At 35.1% G+C, this 21,158-nt stretch overlaps 1 protein-coding gene across 5 annotated transcripts in view; it reads left to right on the top strand.

Moving 5' to 3' along the window:
- Positions 1-21,158, top strand: part of LOC149772518 (uncharacterized) — a 70,373-nt gene that overhangs the window by 15,031 nt on the left and 34,184 nt on the right. For 3 of the 5 annotated variants that reach the window (XM_089947685.1, XM_089947681.1, XM_089947682.1), the window contains exon 2: positions 10,421-10,541. In XM_089947685.1, the coding sequence (XP_089803811.1) occupies positions 10,478-10,541 (64 nt within the window). In that variant the 5' untranslated portion in view covers positions 10,421-10,477. Of the gene's footprint in view, positions 1-9,529; positions 9,626-10,420; positions 10,542-15,494; positions 15,518-21,158 lie in introns of those variants that run through there. The other 2 variants (XM_089947683.1, XM_089947686.1) reach the window with 2 other exon arrangements.

Genomic DNA, 21,158 nt, shown 5'->3' with positions numbered 1-21,158 from the left:
GTGTTTTCAGAAAAAACTCAACGAGTATACAGTAAAACATCAAATAGTATCCGACGCATACTCGAAATTATCCGGGTTGATCTCGTTATCGATTGATAATTTGTTCGTATCCGATGTTGAATTCTCCACGATGGTCCAGTTGTATAGCTCCGCGATGTCAAAAATCGAGGATTTTCAACTGGAAGCCGGAACCACCTCAATGGGCTCTGGTTATTAATATTAAACACTAAAGACAACAAATAATAATAATGTCACTGAACCCCGAAGGGTTTCAATTACTTCAGCGGATCGCGGAGAACACCACTCCGGTACAAACAAATATGATATCGATAACATCAACGAAACCCGAATTCAGTGTAAACTTTCCATCACCGGTTCCAGTGAAGGAAATAGCGCTGGCAAAATTGCGAGTATATCACAGTTGGCCTAATATTCGAGCGGACGCATTTAACGGACAACAACCTAATAACTCGCTGGTTTTTGCACGGAAAAATAAACCCGATGGAACCCCAAACTGGGAGGAGGTTACAATACCAACTGGGTCATACCAAATAGAACAAATCAATAAAGAATTTCAACGCAGGATAAAATCGATCACAGGAAAGGAATCAAAAATCGCTATTACGGTTCATGAACCGACGTTATCGTCGACGATTGAAATAAGCACACCGGGGTATATGGTTGATATTTATAACAGTTCAATAAGAACCATACTAGGATGGCCTAAGAATCCACCTTATGAAAACCCCGAGGGTAAACAATCGTATCATGAGAGTAATCCCAATTATCGAGATGTTTTGTTTGTTATGAAAAACTCGTCACCCCCCGACTGGTTTACATTTCAAGACAGGAATACCATGTATTGGTATTTTAGGTACGAGAAAACTCCTGGATCGGTCGTCGAGGTCGAAGTTAATTTAAATGATATCGATAGGTTTTTTACCGAGATTAATCGTATTTACCAATCACAACTAGAACAGCTACGGGAAACAAAAGCACAAAAACACGTTGAGGTGTTAAATCAACTTATATCAGACATGGAATATATCAATGAAAGAATCATCGGGGTAATATCCACTAGCAGAATTGATAATAAACAAAAATTCCTAACCGAGTATAATATCGCAGAAGCCGATTTACCCGATTTTAAGTTTCCAAGATACAACACGCCAGAACTAAGAAAGTCTCTTAATGATTTTATCGGTCCATCAACTTATATCCTCAGACACGATAACGGGGATGATGGTAGGCATATTGCTCCATACAACGTAAATATCGCATCGGTGATAGCAATCAATCTAGTGTGTGATGTTATCGAAGGGAGTTACCAGGTAGATACCAATCAATCAAATCAAGCTCAACAGGGATATATCCTTTATTCATTTTCACCAACAGCCCCTCCGGGATTTTTAATCGTTGAGAATCCGATTAATCCGGTCTATATGCGATGCCATGATCGGTTTTTAACGAGAATTAATTTTAAACTCACCGATCAGTCAAATAACCTAATTGATCTACAGGAGGAGGAGTTAGTGATCACTCTGTTTGTAAGATCATTGTAAATAACTACTTAGCAGCAGAGGGGGCGATGACATCGACGCGGTCGTCGATGTGCTTACCGGACGCTGACGACGCTGGGGATCGGCGCGCAGAAGGTGTTAATTAAACCAAATGACGTCACCATCGTGTAGGATGGACCGTCGTCGTTTTTTTTTTACCAGGCGCTGACGACACTAGATCGTTGAGTGCAGAAAGTAATAATTAAGCAAAATAACGATTGGACAAAATGTCCGATTCGCCCCCTCTGCTGCTAGTAAAATAAGCACAAGATCCAGAACAGATAATTCCATGCTGCAGCTTGTTTCAGGTAAACCAGATATTCCAATATACTCATGTTTTCGTGAGTTTATTGAGCGTAGGTTACAATACGTTTTGTAACTATGCGTGTCTAAGAAAAATATGATCGTACAGTGTGGACGACTAAGTCGCAAAACTGTCAAATCAAAAAGGATTATCTCCCGTTTGGAGCACTACTAGTGCATTATGTACTACTGTTTTCCCATTTAGCTGTAAACATGTCTTGTCTCCCATATCTGGAGACCAGGGGAAACAGCATCCCCTGTCCTTAGAATCCTAAGTACAACTATTTGTGTGTGCGTGTGTAGTCATTTTTTATGGGGGGGGGGGGTATTTTTACTTTTTTTTGGAGCACGAATATTATTGTCTTTTTATGGCTGCTTTTCGTATACCCAGTATTTATCCTAAGTATAATCAAACATGTCTTTGACATGAAAAGGTATTTGCAAACATCATGTAGAAAATGTTTTTGATAAAACTTGTAGCTTCTGGATATGGTTTTTCCACACCTGTCTGAAGCACATACTTGACATAACTCGGCGTATCACGAAAAAATAAAACATTTTTTTTTACCCACAAACCCCGGACACGGTCGTGTTTCGAAAACACGATTTTCAGCAGTCTTGGGGGAAAACAAATAGTGAGATATTTTTTTGGCAAGCACTGTACATGAGCATACAGTATGTATAAATAGGAGAACAGGCATACAGTATGTATAAATAGGAGAACAAGTCCTGCTGAGGTCCCATGTAATCCATTTTCAGAGCAGTTTATACAATAGATTATCAAACAGACAATTTAAAGGAAAGATTATCACACATAGGCAACTATGTCTTTATTGACCTAACTGGCTGAGAAGAGCTAGTATGAAGTCACGTTAAATCGTTTGAAAACTGTTGTGGAAGGAACTATTAGGCTAATTTGCATACGTAAAGCGGAACTACCCAATTCGTTTGAAGTTATAGGTGAATCGAAGATAAGCTTTGTAAAGAATAAACGTTACTGTACACCACTGCCTTCTATGAGAAGGTTTAAGCCATCTTTTTCAAAATTACTGACAAGGTCATGATATCCGGCAACGTTTCTTTTAACTTCGATTGTAATGCATATATAAAATGCAACGCATGATTATTTAGTAGTCGCAACAGTGCAACGTGCGATTCAAGTCGAATTGTCGAAATGCAACGCTGATTCAGGAAAGGATGATCCATCTGCAAAGTGAGCGAAATCCAGCAAAATAAATTTCAGAACTCCTCGACAGAATTTTACTTTGTAAAGAGCAGCTGTTGAGGAACATATGTTGGGCACATACTGCAAACATCATGTCAAAATTAGTCATTCTGGAATGTATGACAGCCGTTGGCATTGGATACCACATAACATATTTGACACTTTCTCACAGCAATGCAGATGCGGAAAGATCGTTTTGCATGCCGAGAGAAAATCAACAAGATCTTTGAGAACTTTTGAACAACAATACCATCCAGTCTCTACTGCGTGCAGGCTGAAACTCAAACGACACACACGTTACCTTCCCACAGAACTACAGAGAAGAGCATCTTATTAACAAAATATTTCATTGTCCATTTTAAATACACGTGGATTTTAAAGACATAAACTTGCTGTAGCTTTTTGTCTGTTTACGTCTGGTTGGTTGTGATTTTGTGAGTGCTATCATATGTATGTGATGATAGAATGTTTGTGCTTTTGTGAGTGCTAGCATATCTGTGTGATAATGGAATGTCGGTGATTTTATGAGTGCTGTCATATGTGTGTGATGATGGTATGTCTGTCTGGTTGTGATATTGTGAGAGCTAGCATATGTGTAAGGTAATGGAATGTCTGTCTGGTTGTGATTTTTGAGTGCTAGCATACGTGTGTGGTAATGGAACGTCTGGTTTTGATTTTGTGGGTGCTAGCACATGTGTGTGGTGATGGTGTGTCTGGTTGTGATTTTATGAGTGCTAGCATATGTGTGTGGTGATGGTACGTCTGTCTGGTTGTGATTTTGTAAGTGCTAGCAAATGTGTGTGGTGATGTTATGTCTGTCTAGTGATTTTTGTGAGTGCTAGCATATGTGTGTGGTGATGGTATGTATGTCTGGTTGTGATTTTGTGAGTGCTAGCATATTGTGTAGTGATGGTATTGGGCATTATCAAGTTTTCGAATTGTATTTGTTTGTTAGTGAATAAACGTTTCATTTTTCATTAAATTTTAATTGAGAGTAATTTTATATATGCTTAAATGGAAAAATAACTTATTCTGAATTGGACTTCGCTTTTTAGGTCACGCACACTGGGTCTTTAGACCACACCTTTTGAGTCCCCAATATCTTCCAACACTGGTAGGTATGGAAGCAAACTATCCTTACATTATTGTCGGTATAATGTGATACCATTGATACCACATTCGAAATTGACGCTATGACAAGAAGGATTTTGGGATGTTAACACAGGGTTCTCCCGCTACTGGGAAATCCGGAAAAAGTCGGGAGAAATGATAATTTTTTCCCGACCTTTAAAAGTCCTGGAATTTTGCAAATATTGATGAAAGTCGGGAAAAACCCGGGAATTTTCCGCCACCACTTGACGCTCGAAACAATCACGTAACTGAGTCGTAACTAAACCAATCGTGAGTTAAAGTTAATGAGTTCTAACCTGAATATTCAGAGGGTGCAGTATGTATCATTTGGGTGCTTGCAGTAAACAAATACGCTGAGTCAGTCCAAATGCTCTGTGGATTAGATTCGTCTAGTAGACTTTTATTTTCCAAGTCAGCTTGTTATCCGTATCTTTCCTTACGTGAAAGCCATGAAAACCACTCTAGCATCACAAGAGGCAAACATCGATGTCGTCGTTTGAGATTCGTGAAGTGACTAGTAATGCAAATGGCGAGTACCGGGTCAGGTTTCATCAATGCCGTAGTTTCGTCTAGTCTGTCAGCGGAATAAAGACACAACGATTATAATACTTGCCATTTCTGAGAAAATAAATCATTTTCTATCGATTTCATGCAGGTATAAGTCGATAAAACATAAATTTAAATTTTCTAGGCCCGCTGGTAAGTGACTACCACATGTCGCTACCGCACGGTGGTAGTAAATTCCACATTTTCGATATGCACTTGCAACGACCCCACACCCCAACCTAAATGTCCAAATATGAAAAATGGGGTGGGAATATTCCGAGGAAACCCGGATTAGAAAACGGACTGCTATTCGTTTTAATCCAAACTTGTAATCTAAATTGTTGAAGCTGAAATGAGAAATTGTCGTCCCTTGTATTATATATTAAAAAACTATTCGAGCCCCGTATCAATACTGGTTAGGGGACTGGTTAAACGAATTACACGAAGACAAGTTGATTTTACAGAAAATTCAGTCCTTGTTTATACAACAGTATATAATTTTGAAGGTCTTTTATCCAACTTTAAATCAGCGCTTTTGAAAATGTTTTTTAAATGATGGATTTTTAACCCTATCTTCTTAAGGAGGTTAGGTTTATAAGATCTTGCTTGGGATTTTATTGGCACAGATAAATTCAGGGTTAAGCTCTCTTTGTTACTAGACAAGATTCTAACTATTTGTGTTTGTTGTTTTTTATCCTGTAATAGGAAATGTTTACTTTCTATAAAATGCATATATATATATATATATATATATATATATATATATATATATATATATATATATATATTGCTATAGAATTTATGTTCATGATGTTGTTCCCACTTGGCAACATAATGCAGGTCAGCAATATAAAGTTAGAATTTTTATTTTGTACATTTAAATGACTTTACATTCCAAATTTATAGGAATATAATCAAACCTGTCTCGTGTGATACATTTTGTGGTTTTGTACATGATCATCTTATTTGGCTTAGTTGTTTTGGAGAGTCTTGAAAGAGAACCATCTTTAGATTTGGAAAATGTATGTTTTATAATCTCAAACCTTGAAAAAATTAATTTCATCCTGGAAAAACCTGGAATTGATCTGGAAATTTATCTTTAGAAAAGCGTGGGAAATAATAACAGCAATAACACTTATTGGGGGCTGCGATTAGTTATAAACATAACAAGTATGGTTTCCTGTGATATTGTTAAGCTGATTGTTCCTATGGTTTGACCTTTTTCGGTATTTGAGATCGACGTTGAGATCACCTACTAGACGTATATTTTCCTACTTTGTATTGAATTTGGTTTGTCTGTCGGTATCAAAGACATCATTTGCTAAGCTTGGGGATCTGTAGGAATAGAAAACCCCAGGCGTATTGATTGAGGCAGAATGCATTGGTTATTGGCTACCTTCTGAGACCTATAGTAAACAAGTATTCCTCCACCTTGCAAATTCCGTCCTTCCTTCAAAGGTTGTAACCTTTGACCTTAAAAATAATCTGAGATAAATTTTAGTCTTTGATAACATACACAGACCTACGAGATTGTTCTCTTAGATCGAGACAATATCATAAAGGTTGTATTTAATACTATGTGTATTCTTATTGGTCAATATGAGCTGGACGTTACGGAGATTTCTGGGCTCAAAAATATTTGTCTTTTTCTGTGCTCGTGTTTACATCGGTGCATGTAACTGTTAGGATCATAAATGTGACACGTCACTGAGGAATGTAGAGCTAGTGATGAGCTTGGCAGTAATCATGGGTCCTTTTCTAATGCATAACTTTGATCATTACTGGATACATGTAAGTCTCAGGAAATGTGTATTGGTTGGAAAAAGAATACGTGGAATTTGCACAGTTCATTTCGTGCTCGTCTAGGGCTCATCGTGTATGGATAAGCTTTCATGTCTAGTTCAGGTTAGAGAAAGCACAGAATAATATTAATCTGATGCAAGCCTGCAAATGCAAGACTGTAGCACCAGAACTCATTGGTCTGGTGTATGACGGGAAGGGAGAATTTCCATATGCAATTCCATTTAAATGGTTCTAAATGCTCGTAAATAATATATTAAATTGACTTCACGCCGTGATTTTATTTTGATCACAACTTTCGATGATGAATACTAATATTTTTAAGTTATAGATTATAAAAATGTTATATCTTTTATTTCGTATATTATCGCTTACATGCGAGTCAGCATTAATGACTACTGATAATAGATAAAGGGTTTAGTTAGTTATTGCTAACAAACAACATTATCATGCGTGCACAGCTGTTATTGAGGTGATTGATTTTTAAGTTATAATATCCAAATACATTATTTTTAATTGCAAGTGAATAGAGGTATTCAATCAACTGCATGAGATATATGTTTGTTAACAAAAGACGATGAAAATGGAAAGAAAGCGTCCCCTCGTTTCCCTTAAAAAGAGTATGTTTGCAAGATATTTATATAATAATTGAAGACAATACATGCCTATTGATATTTTAAAAAATCAGGATATAACGCCAAGTTGTTTCGTCGTCTTGATACAATCTATCCCAAAGGCTTAAATAAAATAATTTCAGTAAAAATCTTCATCTAAATGTTTAATAAAAGTACTGAAATAGTAACTGAGGATTGATTGTATATATGTACTCTCATGATAATACAAGTATTGTAAATGGTCAGGATTGATTGTATATATGTACTCTCATGATAATAAAAGTATTGAAATGGTCTGGATTGATTATATATATACTCTCAATAACATGATAATACAGGTATTGAAATGAATGGTCCAACATTAAAAGTATTTAAAACTATTAATAGAATAAGATTTTAAAGAGTTTTCCGCACCATTTATCAGCCGGGTAGCATTTTTCGGTCGCAGTTTTGCTCAGATCGAATAGAATCAATGACTCAGAATCATAAAACAATAACTTTGTTAATAGTCATGCATAAAAAATGACAATATTGATTTTTAGAGTATTTTTCCTGTTTTCCGGCATATTTTTTTCCCGTCGTTGTCTGGTCTTTATATTGACCGGAGATTAATGAATGACCCAATCAGCTGTTCGTTAACAGAGGTTTATCATTGGTACTCATCCTCAACCAGTTTGAGGATTGCCATGACCTTTCCAACACATTCGTGCCAAGGTCTAGATGTTCCAGAATGAAAATGGTGCTGCTCAGACACCCAAAAATCCTGTTATTGATACAGTTGAACTGATGGTCATATCAGCATGTTGATTTCACTAAAAGATGATGTCTGGTAGTTCCTAAATGATAATGGTGTTGCCCGAACATTTTGAAAAAAGATCCTGTTATCACAACTCACCGGAATAGATGGCTATATCAACATGGTGTTTTCACTACGAAACTTTATGATGTCAAGTTGGTCCTAAATGAAGATAATGCCAATCTGATATCCAGTATGGCCATCTTGACAGCCATCTTAAAAAAATCTTGTTATTTTTTCTTCTACTTGATGGAAAGTCATTTCGACATAGGATTTTCACGAGAAGACTTCATATTATGACTCATGGTCCAGAAGGAAAATAATGCCAATCTGACATCTAGTATGGCCACTAAGGTGGCCATTTTGAAAATATTGTTATTACTACTTCACTAAAGCTGGTTGTCATATGGACATGGAGTTTACCCTAAAATATATTTTTAATGATATCTAGTTTGTAATAAATGATAATGGTGCCCCACATACATTCAAATTGGCTGACACAATGAACATCTTGCCACTAATTCTTTTGAATGGAATGGTGCATGAGTATCAGGTTTTCACAAGAAGTTTTATAATGACGTATAGTCTGTCAAAAATGAAAATGTTGCTGATCTTGCATCCAGAATTGGATGCCACAGTGGCTGATTTGAAACTCTTACAGCTCAAGCTAATTGAAACATCTTGCTTTGCTAAGGAAAGCAAAGTATATTCCTAAGGAAATCTGGAATCGATCTGAACCAGAAAGATTGCTGGTAGAGCTAACATAAATAAGATAATTCTATGTATTTATAATCTGTATCTATGTGCATGTCAGGGATACAAACAAACGGGTTTGTATATAGCTACACATTGTGGAAGTACAGGAGTCTGACGTTTTATCAATGAAGTACTACAGTATCTGTAACAACACGAAATCACTTTATCTGTACTATAAATTAGCACCTTAAATTTATAGTACCGATAAGGTGATTTCATGTTGTCAGAGATTTCGTCGTATTTTATTGATAAAACGTCAACTCCTGTGGTGGAACCATCTTGAGCAATTTACCCGATACAGTGTCACTAGCAGACGATATTCGGGCCATTTTACTTGGACGATGGGCAACCTGGCAGTTTCTCCAATATGAGACCACAAAAATTTATCATTTTGAACACGGCACACTGAAACAAAATCAACTTATATATTACAATTGTAGATTCTAACATAAAGCCTAATTTGCGTTTGTTTATGGAACAGTATCTTGAGATTAAATGAATTTATTTCAGCTTCCAAATAACATATAAACTCCACAGTAAATCTGTCAGCATACCGCAAATATGGCTGCTGATGACGTCATTTGGGAATTATCTGATTTACTTAAACAGTCTTGTATTCTGCACTGTTGATTGTCTAGTTGTCACATGTTTCCCGTGACTTCAAATTTATGCACCAGCATATTCTTTCACACTTAGCAAAATAACAACAACTCCACCAACAAATCTCAGAACATCATCCCCATCATTGGAGAGTGGCACTCCTGATATAGAGCAGATTGCTGAGATGTCCCTATGATGTATGGGGCATGACTTGTGAATACTTCCTGAAGAGAGAACCTTAACCAGGATATATTCATTGCCAGTGTCCACAGACAGTTGAACACATTCCTTTCAAGTATGTCAACTTCGCCCCATGATCCAAAACTGTTTAATATCTGAACTTAATGAAGGATCTTTATGATATTGTGTCACCAGAGATCTATAGAGATATAAATAATAAATATTGTCTACTGCAGAAGAGCAACAAAATATTTAAACTCAAATGAATTTTCTTTATCTCCTAACTCCTGTTTTCTCATCAACTTGCCAAGAACGACAACCCCTTACCTATTTTCAAAGTATTTAGTAATGATTAAAAGTTATTAATTGTTATATTTTTTCATTATGTCTTCATTATGACTTAAAAAAACAACATTATTTCTTATTTTTAACACTGCTAATTATTTTACACTTTCATTTTCTTTTTACATTTGTGCCATCACTTCAAAACCATTCAGGTTTTATAAAATCAGATTTAGTAGACATGTACATTATCACTGGAAAAGGTGTCACATTCCAAATTGGTTTTTGTTATCATGAAGGTTATAATCCCAGGTCAGAATTTTTCCATCACACCTTACCTTTAAATCAATAACTTTTAACTTTACAGCCATAATAGATTAACGGATAATCTTGTACATCATCACCAGAAGCGGTTTGTCATGTGTTCTAATAGTGTTTGTATCATCGAGGTCAAGGTCATGGCTCAATATTTTCAGTTTCCATTACAGTATATATATATATATATATATATATATATATATATATATATATATATATATATATATATATATATATTCCAAATAGTTCATGAAACACCTTAATATGGCAGATCTGAGATTCAGATATTAAAGTTTCTTTTTCTTCACAGATTAGCTGTTGAGTAAACAGGGATCCATTAGGCTTTTTAAAAGCTTTTTGAGAAGACATGAGCAAGAGAAGGGAACAGTGGTGGGACAATGAAAAGTACCAGTTTGATCAGGAAAATCCAGGTGGGGTTTTACATTAAAGTTCAGAATACACTTGTATCATATTTAGCTCTACTGGTCATAGACTAAAAGAGTTATGGAATGGCCTGTTTGTCATCCATCTAAGTTTCTTTTTCTTACTCCTCTTAAATTCTTACATGAGACAGAACACAGAGCACAGCTTAAGACAGATCAGAAGATTTTCAACATTTCATCACAAGTTTTGACTTAAAATCAGGAAGAATTTCATGAATCCATTTTTAGCATGCAAATTGGAAAAATTGACAACAACTGAACAAATTTCCTTTTTCTGTATAAAAATATGCACATCATCTCATGACATAAACCCTTTGACAGTAATCAGCCTTGTCAACCCTTATGTTCTGACCATTAGTTTTTCTGAAATGATCAATAAATTACAAACTTATGGAATAATAGCAAAAAGTGTGAAAATACAATAACTGTGATCAAATCTGAAGACTACCTTCTCAGTGTTGGATTCAGATCTATTTTTTTTAATATTCATTGGAGTTCTTCAGGCAACCAGTCTAACTTTACATAAATGGGAGCATTCTACAAATATGAATTTCTGAGAGAGTTGTGAGGTTAAGTTGTTTGCATTTGCGACATGCACAGTGGAGACAATGTTGGCAAAAATCTATGTTACTTTTATGTACTGTGGTTGAAATTTCCTTGGATATTAAACTTGTGGAAATTGTACATGATCTAAGCACACAGCTAAACAAAATAACTGATCCCATGTGCTCAAAAACTCTATTTGAATTAGTATAAAATACAGTATTATTAGCAGTTATTAAATTAGGAAATTGAATTTTGCCAGACTTGATAATACTAGCTTCTTAAAGTGCAGTGAATGAATTATCAAATACATAAAATGTAAGAAACATTGCCAGCTCTTGTTATACAGTTTACCTTTGAAGTGAAGGAATTAAAAATGACCAAGCAGAGCTAGCAGCTTTTTGAGAGGTGTGCATCAGAAGCAAGACCAAGCTGTATACTTTATAACCCATATTACACCCATCAGTCAGACACCAAAATGAAGGGAATTAAAAGTTTGTTTAATAATATTTAAGATTTACAAAGTCTTTCTTAAATAACCACTGATGAAAACCAGGGAATTGTTTTTTTTTAAAACTGTAACCCTTTGCAAAATACAAAAATGTAGAGCAACACCCTAAGACAAATAGGAAAATTTGTGCAATTATTTTAATATTTTCTTATCATATGTAACGTTCCAACAAAATGGTACAATAATATTGATGTTATGCATGGAAACAAGCTAATCCCAACAAAATGGTACAATAATATTGATGTTATGCATGGAAATAAGCTAATCCCAACAAAATGGTACAATAATATTGATGTTATGCATGGAAATAAGCTAATCCCAACAAAATGGTACAATAATATTGATGTTATGCATGGAAATAAGCTAATCCCAACAAAATGGTACAATAATATTGATGTTATGCATGGAAATAAGCTAATCCCAATAAAATGGTACAATAATATTGATGTTATGCATGGAAACAAGCTAATCCCAACAAAATGGTACAATAATATTGATGTTATGCATGGAAACAAGCTAATCCCAACAAAATGGTACAATAATATTGATGTTATGCATGGAAATAAGCTAATCCCAACAAAATGGTACAATAATATTGATGTTATGCATGGAAATAAGCTAATCCCAACAAAATGGTACAATAATATTGATGTTATGCATGGAAATAAGCTAATCCCAACAAAATGGTACAATAATATTGATGTTATGCATGGAAACAAGCTAATCCCAACAAAATGGTACAATAATATTGATGTTATGCATGGAAATAAGCTAATCCCAACAAAATGGTACAATAATATTGATGTTATGCATGGAAATAAGCTAATCCCAATAAAATGGTACAATAATATTGATGTTATGCATGGAAACAAGCAAATCATGCTTATCTGACTCTTGCTTACACAATATGCCATGGCAATATTGTGTGTGCATTGACCTTATTATGGGGAAATTATAAGTCGTAGAACACAGGAGTAAAGTAAACTTAAATTTAGAACTGGTGCATTAAGTGAAAGAAATATAAAGTAAAAATGTTTCATTTCATTCATTCTTTTTATGAAATAAAGAAATAAATGATGACAAAGCAAATTTGCTTTCTTCCATATTCTAGTGTTAGAAGAATAAGCAAACATTTTAACCTTTGACTGTTGACCTTCATGAACCTCATCGCTTCAATCCCATTTCAGACTGTAACATTTTAAAAGTGATAGTAATATAATTGTGGCAAGTTTCATGTTCCCATCTTTTAGCTATGCATCAGTTGGTATTTTGAGAAAATGCATTTTTTTAAAAGTTAACTTTTCAGTTTAAGGGGAAGAGACTGGGCTTGTGTGGGACTCTGCTTCTAACGATTACTGTTCTGCAGGGGAAAACATGAGAATTATTCAAAAGGACTGTTGTTATGCTCGTGACTTAAATGTTTCAGCTATACAACCAAAATATAAGCATACAATAATAATACCTATGTGGTCTTTTACGATGGGGAAACTAAAGTAAACTGTCATTATTAAATAGGAAAATAAATTTTGCCAGAATAGTCAATATCAGAAAATGCCATCTTCTGAAAGTGCAATGAGTGAAATACCAAATACATAAAATTAAAAAAAGTTATAGGCTCTTTTTCTTCACTAGTTCCCTTTGAAATCCAGGAAGTGAAATTGAATAAGTGGAGTTAGCAGCTTTACGAGAGGTACACATCTGAAGTTAGGCCAAGCTGTATACTCCATAACTCATGTCACACCCATCAATCATACACCAAAATAAAGGGAATTAAAAGTAATTTTGACAATACCTAAGACACATGCAAGGTCTTATTTAAATAACAAGTGAGAAAATCTTTGGAAATTCTTTTATATTAAAAATTTAAAGCATTGCCAAATAAGAAACTGTAGAGCACCACTGTCTGAGTGGCAGTACCTCTAACACTTTAAACTGTCCATACTTTTCATACAAAACAGCTGCATTATCAAGCTGTTACTTATGGACTTGGATCAAATGAACATCCCATTGCATTCAAATCCTATTAAATCATATGTTAATCATATGTATATTCAGAGATGAACTCTCACTGAGATTCTTGTCATTGGTTAATAGGCATGTTTTAGAGAGGCATACCTGTAAACAAAATGACATGCTATTTCACATATTTCACTTCTGAGCATGCAAATAGGCCTCATTATTCACTGTACACTGTCACTAAACTACATGCAGACAAGCACACTTTATTGTTAATATTCTAAACAAATTAGCAGTTTCCTGCAATACTATGAATGCCTAAATCTAACTTATGCCTCAATCCCAAAATGAGAAAGGAAAAGATATTCTAAAATAGACTGAGGCTACATTCTTTACTCATGAAGTCTTTTTGACTTTCAAGGGAAACAAGGTATGTGATAACTATTATAAAATGTGTAGTATTCATGTTCCACAGGGTAAAATGTTTTGACAAAAGCTTTTGAGATCCCCAAACTAACTCTGTTATATCTCCCTTAATTATATAAATATTCAAATGCTGAAATGTCCCATTTTGATGGGTAGCAAATTTCACTGCACTTCAATGCTGATGACCACAGGGAGGCTGTACCTTTCTGAACTATGGTGCTAATCTCATGAAGACCTAAGCCGTGTTGTTGGGGTGTTATATATCAGTGCTGTGGTAACTTTTGGCAGGTACATGTATATTGGACATGTACTAATGAAACCATGGTATCACTACCTGACTTCTGGAGAGCTTCAAAGCTAATTCAACTCTTCTGCATTGTTCCAGATAACATGCTATACCCAAAAAGAGATAACATTTGTATTTTTAATCTCATAGATCCGGAAGATGTGTGTAAATAAAATGAAAAGGTCACATTAAGTGTGCAAGCACAGGGAAAAACATTAAACGGGACTGAGTGACACTTGGACACGTGAAGCAGTAGACAGGTACAAAAGTGACAGTTCATCCCCAAAATATATGAAGTTTCCTGAAGTATATTTATCAGAGTATGTTTAGCCATTTATAGGCTAAATAAGTAATAAGGTGCACTAGCTATCATGATGTTTAAGGCATTGTGGGGACAGTGTGGTTTGTTTGTTTGCACAAAAATTAAAATAGAACAGAATACAGGAAAGTTCAGTAGCAAATTACTAAATTAAAAGATGTTACCCTAAGTAAGCTAATTCATTATGGAAATACCATTTAGGGATATTTCAAGTGCATGCAGCCAGTTATGTGCTTGACAGATCAACAATAACTACAAATGGATCCTATATCATCAACTAAATGTGAAATTCCAATCCCCAAACGTTTTCAACAAGGGTGGACAATTTGCACATGTGGGACACATACCAGGTACATATTTAGATCATTGTACCAAGTTAATTCATGAGAAATGGATATCACCTTATTCCACATTCTATCAGTCCTTGTCTCACCAAGAATTATCAAAAAAAGAATGCATTTTGTGTTAGACATGCTTCATGGTGCTCTTTGTTCCCACATATAAGTCAGTATGATAAAGAGAAAGTTTGTTTAATCCCTTTTACATATATTTGTTAAGACATTTTTATTTGCTGACAGTTTAAAATGGTTTGGTACACAAGCTTAGGTCTAGTTTATCCATCCTCTCATTTAAGTACCATTGTACTATGTTTATAGTCAAGTCTAGAATATCCATCCTCTCATTTAAGTACCATTGTAATACAGGTCTGGTATATCCATCCTCTCATGTAAGTACCATTGTACTATGTTTATAGTCAGGTCTAGTATATCCATCCTCTCATTTAAGTACCATTGTACTACAGGTCTGGTATATCCATCCTCTCATTTAAGTACCATTGTACTATGTTTATAGTCAGGTCTAGTATATCCATCCTCTCATTTAAGTACCATTGTACTACAGGTCTGGTATATCCATCCTCTCATGTAAGTACCATTGTACTATGTTTATAGTCAGGTCTAGTATATTCATCCTCTCATTTAAGTACCATTGTACTGTGTTTATAGTCAGGTCTAGTATATCCATCCTCTCATTTTCTAATTTAAGTACTATTGTACTATGTTTATTGTCAGGTCTAGTATATCCATCCTCTCATTTAAGTACCTATGTACTATGTTTATTGTCAGATCTAGTATATCCATCCTCTCAATAAGTACCATTGTCCTACAGGTCTAGTATATCCATCCTCTCATTTAAGTACCATTGTACTATGTTTATAGTCAGGTCTAGCATATCCATCCTCTCATTTAAGTACCATTGTACTATGTTTATAGTCAGGTCTAGTATATCCATCCTCTCATGTAAGTACCATTGTACTGTGTTTATAGTCAGGTCTAGCATATCCATCCTCTCATTAAGTACCATTGTACTATGTTTATAGTCAGGTCTAGTATATCCATCCTCTCATTATGTACCATTGTACTACAGGTCTAGTATATCCATCCTCTCATGTAAGTACCATTGTACTGTGTTTATAGTCAGGTCTAGCATATCCATCCTCTCATTTAAGTACCATTGTACTATGTTTATAGTCAGGTCTAGTATATCCATCCTCTCATGTAAGCACCATTGTACTATGTTTATAGTCAGGTCTAGTATATCCATCCTCTCATTAAGTACCACTGTACTATGTTTATAGTCAGGTCTAGTATATCCATCCTCTCATTATGTACCATTGTACTACAGGTCTAGTATATCCATCCTCTCATGTAAGTACCATTGTACTATGTTTATAGTCAGGTCTAGCATATCCATCCTCTCATTTAAGTACCATTGTACTATGTTTATAGTCAGGTCTAGTATATCCATCCTCTCATGTAAGTACCATTGGTCTATGTTTATAGTCTGGTCTAGCATATCCATCCTCTCATGTAAGTACCATTGTACTATGTTTATAGTCAGGTCTAGCATATCCATCCTCTCATTTAAGTACCATTGTACTATGTTTATAGTCAGGTCTAGCATATCCATCCTCTCATTTAAGTACCATTGTACTATGTTTATAGTCAGGTCTAGTATATCCATCCTCTCATTTAAGTACCATTGGTCTATGTTTATAGTCAGGTCTAGTATATCCATCCTCTCATTATGTACCATTGTACTATGTTTATAGTCAGGTCTAGTATATCCATCCTTTCATGTAAGTACCATTGTACTATGTTTATAGTCAGGTCTAGGATATCCATCCTCTCATTAAGTACCATTGTACTATGTTTATAGTCAGGTCTAACATTTCCATCCTCTCATTTAAGTACCATTGTGCTGTGTTTATAGTCAGGTCTAGTATATCCATTCTCTCATTTAAGTACCATTGTACTACAGGTCTAGTATATCCATCCTCTCATGTAAGTACCATTGTCCTACGTTTATAGTCAGGTCTAGTATATCCATCCTCTCATTTAAGTACCATTGGTCTATGTTTATAGTCAGGTCTAGTATATCCATCCTCTCATTATGTACCATTGTACTATGTTTATAGTCAGGTCTAGTATATCCATCCTCTCATGTAAGTACCATTGTACTATGTTTATAGTCAGGTCTAGGATATCCATCCTCTCAGTAAGTACCATTGTACTATGTTTATAGTCAGGTCTAGCATATCCATCCTCTCATTTAAGTACCATTGGTCTATGTTTATAGTCAGGTCTAGTATATCCATCCTCTCATTATGTACCATTGTACTACAGGTCTAGTATATCCATCCTCTCATGTAAGTACCATTGTACTATGCTTATAGTCAGGTCTAGCATATCCATCCTCTCATTTAAGTACCATTGTACTATGTTTATAGTCAGGTCTAGTATATCCATCCTCTCATTTAAGTACCATTGGTCTGTGTTTATAGTCAGGTCTAGTATATCCATCCTCTCATTATGTACCATTGTACTACAGGTCTAGTATATCCATCCTCTCATGTAAGTACCATTGTACTATGTTTATAGTCAGGTCTAGCATATCCATCCTCTCATTTAAGTACCATTGTACTATGTTTATAGTCAGGTCTAGTATATCCATCCTCTCATGTAAGTACCATTGGTCTATGTTTATAGTCAGGTCTAGTATATCCATCCTCTCATGTAAGTACCATTGTACTATGTTTATAGTCAGGTCTAGCATATCCATCCTCTCATGTAAGCACCATTGTACTATGTTTATAGTCAGGTCTAGTATATCCATCCTCTCATTATGTACCATTGTACTATGTTTATAGTCAGGTCTAGTATATCCATCCTCTCATGTAAGTACCATTGTACTATGTTTATAGTCAGGTCTAGGATATCCATCCTCTCATTAAGTAACATTGTACTATGTTTATAGTCAGGTCTAGCATATCCATCCTCTCATGTAAGTACAATTGTACTGTGTTTATAGTCAGGTCTAGTATATCCATCCTCTCATTTAAGTACCATTGTACTGTGTTTATAGTCAGGTCTAGTATATCCATCCTCTCATTTAAGTACCATTGTACTATGTTTATAGTCAGGTCTAGTATATCCATCCTCTCATTTAAGTACCACTGTACTATGTTTATAGTCAGGTCTAGTATATCCATCCTCTCTTTAAGTACCATTGTACTATGTTTATAGTCAGGTCTAGGATATCCATCCTCTCATTAAGTACCATTGTACTATGTTTATAGTCAGGTCTAGGATATCCATCCTGTCATTTAAGTACCATTGTACTATGTTTATAGTCAGGTCTAGTATATCCTTCCTCTCAATAAGTACCATTGTACTACAGGTCTAGTATATCCATCCTCTCATTAAACCCCATTATACTGTGTTTATAGTCAGGTCTAGTAATTCCATCATTTCATTAAGCCCCATTGTACTATGTTTATAGTCAGGTCTAGTATAGCCATCCTTTCATTAAGCACCATTGTTTCTAAACAGTTACCAAAATCCATACAAGCAGATATGTATTATTCATATAATAACTGCATCGTAAACACATATATTAACTGCTTGGACCCATAATATTAACATGCTATTAAGAACCTAGATGCACACTTTCAACTAGGAAGATATCTTCTTATGTTCTGAATAAAGGCCTCATTCTGATTATGAAAGACATTTCCTCAGGTATACTTTGAAAATTAGCCACAATGTGAACTTTTATATGTTGTAGCAGTACATATGTAATGATAATCATGAACATTAACCCCAAAGATACTCTGAATTTGAACATATTTGCAAAAGATGACAATTTTAAAGTTTGTATATTTTAATTTAAACTTGTAATGAAAATTAACTTTGAATTTTGAATGATATAGTTCTGTTATTGATGTAAATATACATAAAACTTTAAAAAATTACATATCTATCTGAATTAATTAAATGCCATTCTAATTTCAAATTCTAAGCTTAACACACTGATATGACTAGGACAATCTCACACTTATTTTCCCTATATAGTTCCTACATTTGTTTGCCAACATTATGTTTGACTAATAAGTTTGTAAAGTACACTTAGACCTTAATTACTGCTAGTGCACACCGCTCCAGTGGCCTAGTGGTTAGAGCGTCCGCCTCGGACATAGGAGGTCGTGGGTTCGAACCTTGGCCGAGTCATACCAAAGACTTTAAAAAATGGTACTAACAGTTGCCTCGCATGGCGCTCAGCATTAAGAGGTTAGTGTTAGGACTAATCGGCCTGGTTTCAGGATAATGTAAGTGGATCAGACATCATGCTACATGGCTGCGGCATGATGCCCCAGTGCTTAGACGTCACTATAAACTATCACACTGCAGACATCGTAGCGATATGACTGAAAAATTGTTAAAGCTATGTTAAAAAATCTATATCACACACATCACTGCTAGTATATGCGTATACAAATTTCAGAAACTGCTGTTCACAAACTTCATGGAGCTCAAAGATTTCTTGTTTATTCTCCCTTCTTGAAACTCTTTGGGTTTACTTTGAATTTCATGTGGTGATGACTAACATCTTGCCGACAGCCTCAGTCTTGAGACATACTCAGATCAAGACATGAAATCTAAACCTAATTGTTGCCTTTACTATTTTTCCTCCGAAGAATCTGAATATTCCTTTTAATATTTGTGTGCTAATTATTTAAACTTTTAAAAAGGCTGATTGTCATTTTCATCTACAACATATTTTCTCTTGTTGGATGCCATTTGTTTTAGAAGCTGCTGAGCTGTAGGACTCGGGTAACAATTGTTATATCCTGACTTGCACTAAAGAATGTAGTCACAATCTGTTTCAGAGCATTTTTCCTTGCTTTTTGGTGGTGATCCTTAACTTAGATTTAGGCATTCTTGATATTCATTTGAAGAAAATTGTTTATTACTTGGAATTCGTGTTTAAATATACTTTATATTAATATTTGATTTATTAGGATTTGGATATAATGAAAAGTTTAGTATAGGCAAACAAATGTAGAGACTATATAGGAAAGATTGATTACTAATGTTTTTCTTTATGAAATAGCTGAGTAAGGAATGAGATCGAGATGAAAGAGGTCATTTTTTTGTCATCGTCGGTTCACACAACTGGTACACCATTCCTTCAAGTTCCATGCCTCCATCAGTACAGGTGGCAGAGGAGGATGAGATTTGGACTTTCGACAAAGCAGTAAATGAGGACTTCTGTATTTTTCCCTGTGATCTGCATCCCAAGCCTTTATACTTTTGTGACACTAAATTTCCCAGCTTGGAGAAACTTTCTGAGCATTCAGGCATTAAGGCTTTTCAGTTATTTTTTTCTAATGATGCAGATTATTCATTAAATTCGACTGCTGTTGCTGAAATAATAGAACAATATTTTAGTGACTTATTCCAAAATTTTTCTGTCAAGTACTGTACCTGATCACACTGACATTAGGATCGCTACCTGCCATTCAACCTGTCGCTGAAAGATGAAATCACGCTTATCATCTGTGTTCATGTATATTACAGATAAAGGGAATTAGCTCTTGCAAGTTAACTCGACCCGTGTTCCTGACTGGTGGCCAATGATATATCAGACGTAACCAGTTTAAACATTCACTTGCAATGGTGAAGAGTGCCAGCAGGAATCTATAGGTCAAAATGTTATATGCTGTGTATGCAATAATTTGACCTGATTCCTGTTGAATTTAATTTTGCTGGTTGTTTCTTTTAATGTGATGTCAACCACAAAGTGATCTTCACAGACATGTAGTGTGTTTTCATTATGAATGGAATACATCTAGTCCAACATCACAAAGGGCCGTGAAATAAAAGCATGCTTAAATAATTCTGGTTTTAGTAATTATCTGGTCGGGAAGATAATTAAAAGAGCATTTGTTGTGATGATGACTTCACCAAATGATTCCATGAGAAGCGATTCCAAGAAAGTACTCAAATTGCAAAGTTTATGCTGTTATGTATTCTGTTGATGAGAATGTCATCAAGTGAGTTGGAGTAAAACACAAATTGGCACTCCACTGGGTATAAGTCCCTATCTACACCCATGCATGAAATCGGAAATATTGAAGCCTGGCGTGATGGATAACCTATCAACTTTACCAGCAGGGCTGGCACACAACTCATATTTAATCCTATGTACACGTACTGGCTGCCA

This window comes from Sinohyriopsis cumingii, unplaced genomic scaffold (genome assembly GCF_028554795.1).
Source record: "Sinohyriopsis cumingii isolate HCF-2022 unplaced genomic scaffold, ASM2855479v2 utg001414l, whole genome shotgun sequence".
Taxonomy (NCBI): domain Eukaryota; kingdom Metazoa; phylum Mollusca; class Bivalvia; order Unionida; family Unionidae; genus Sinohyriopsis; species Sinohyriopsis cumingii.
This window is presented reverse-complemented; position numbering and strand designations above follow the sequence as displayed.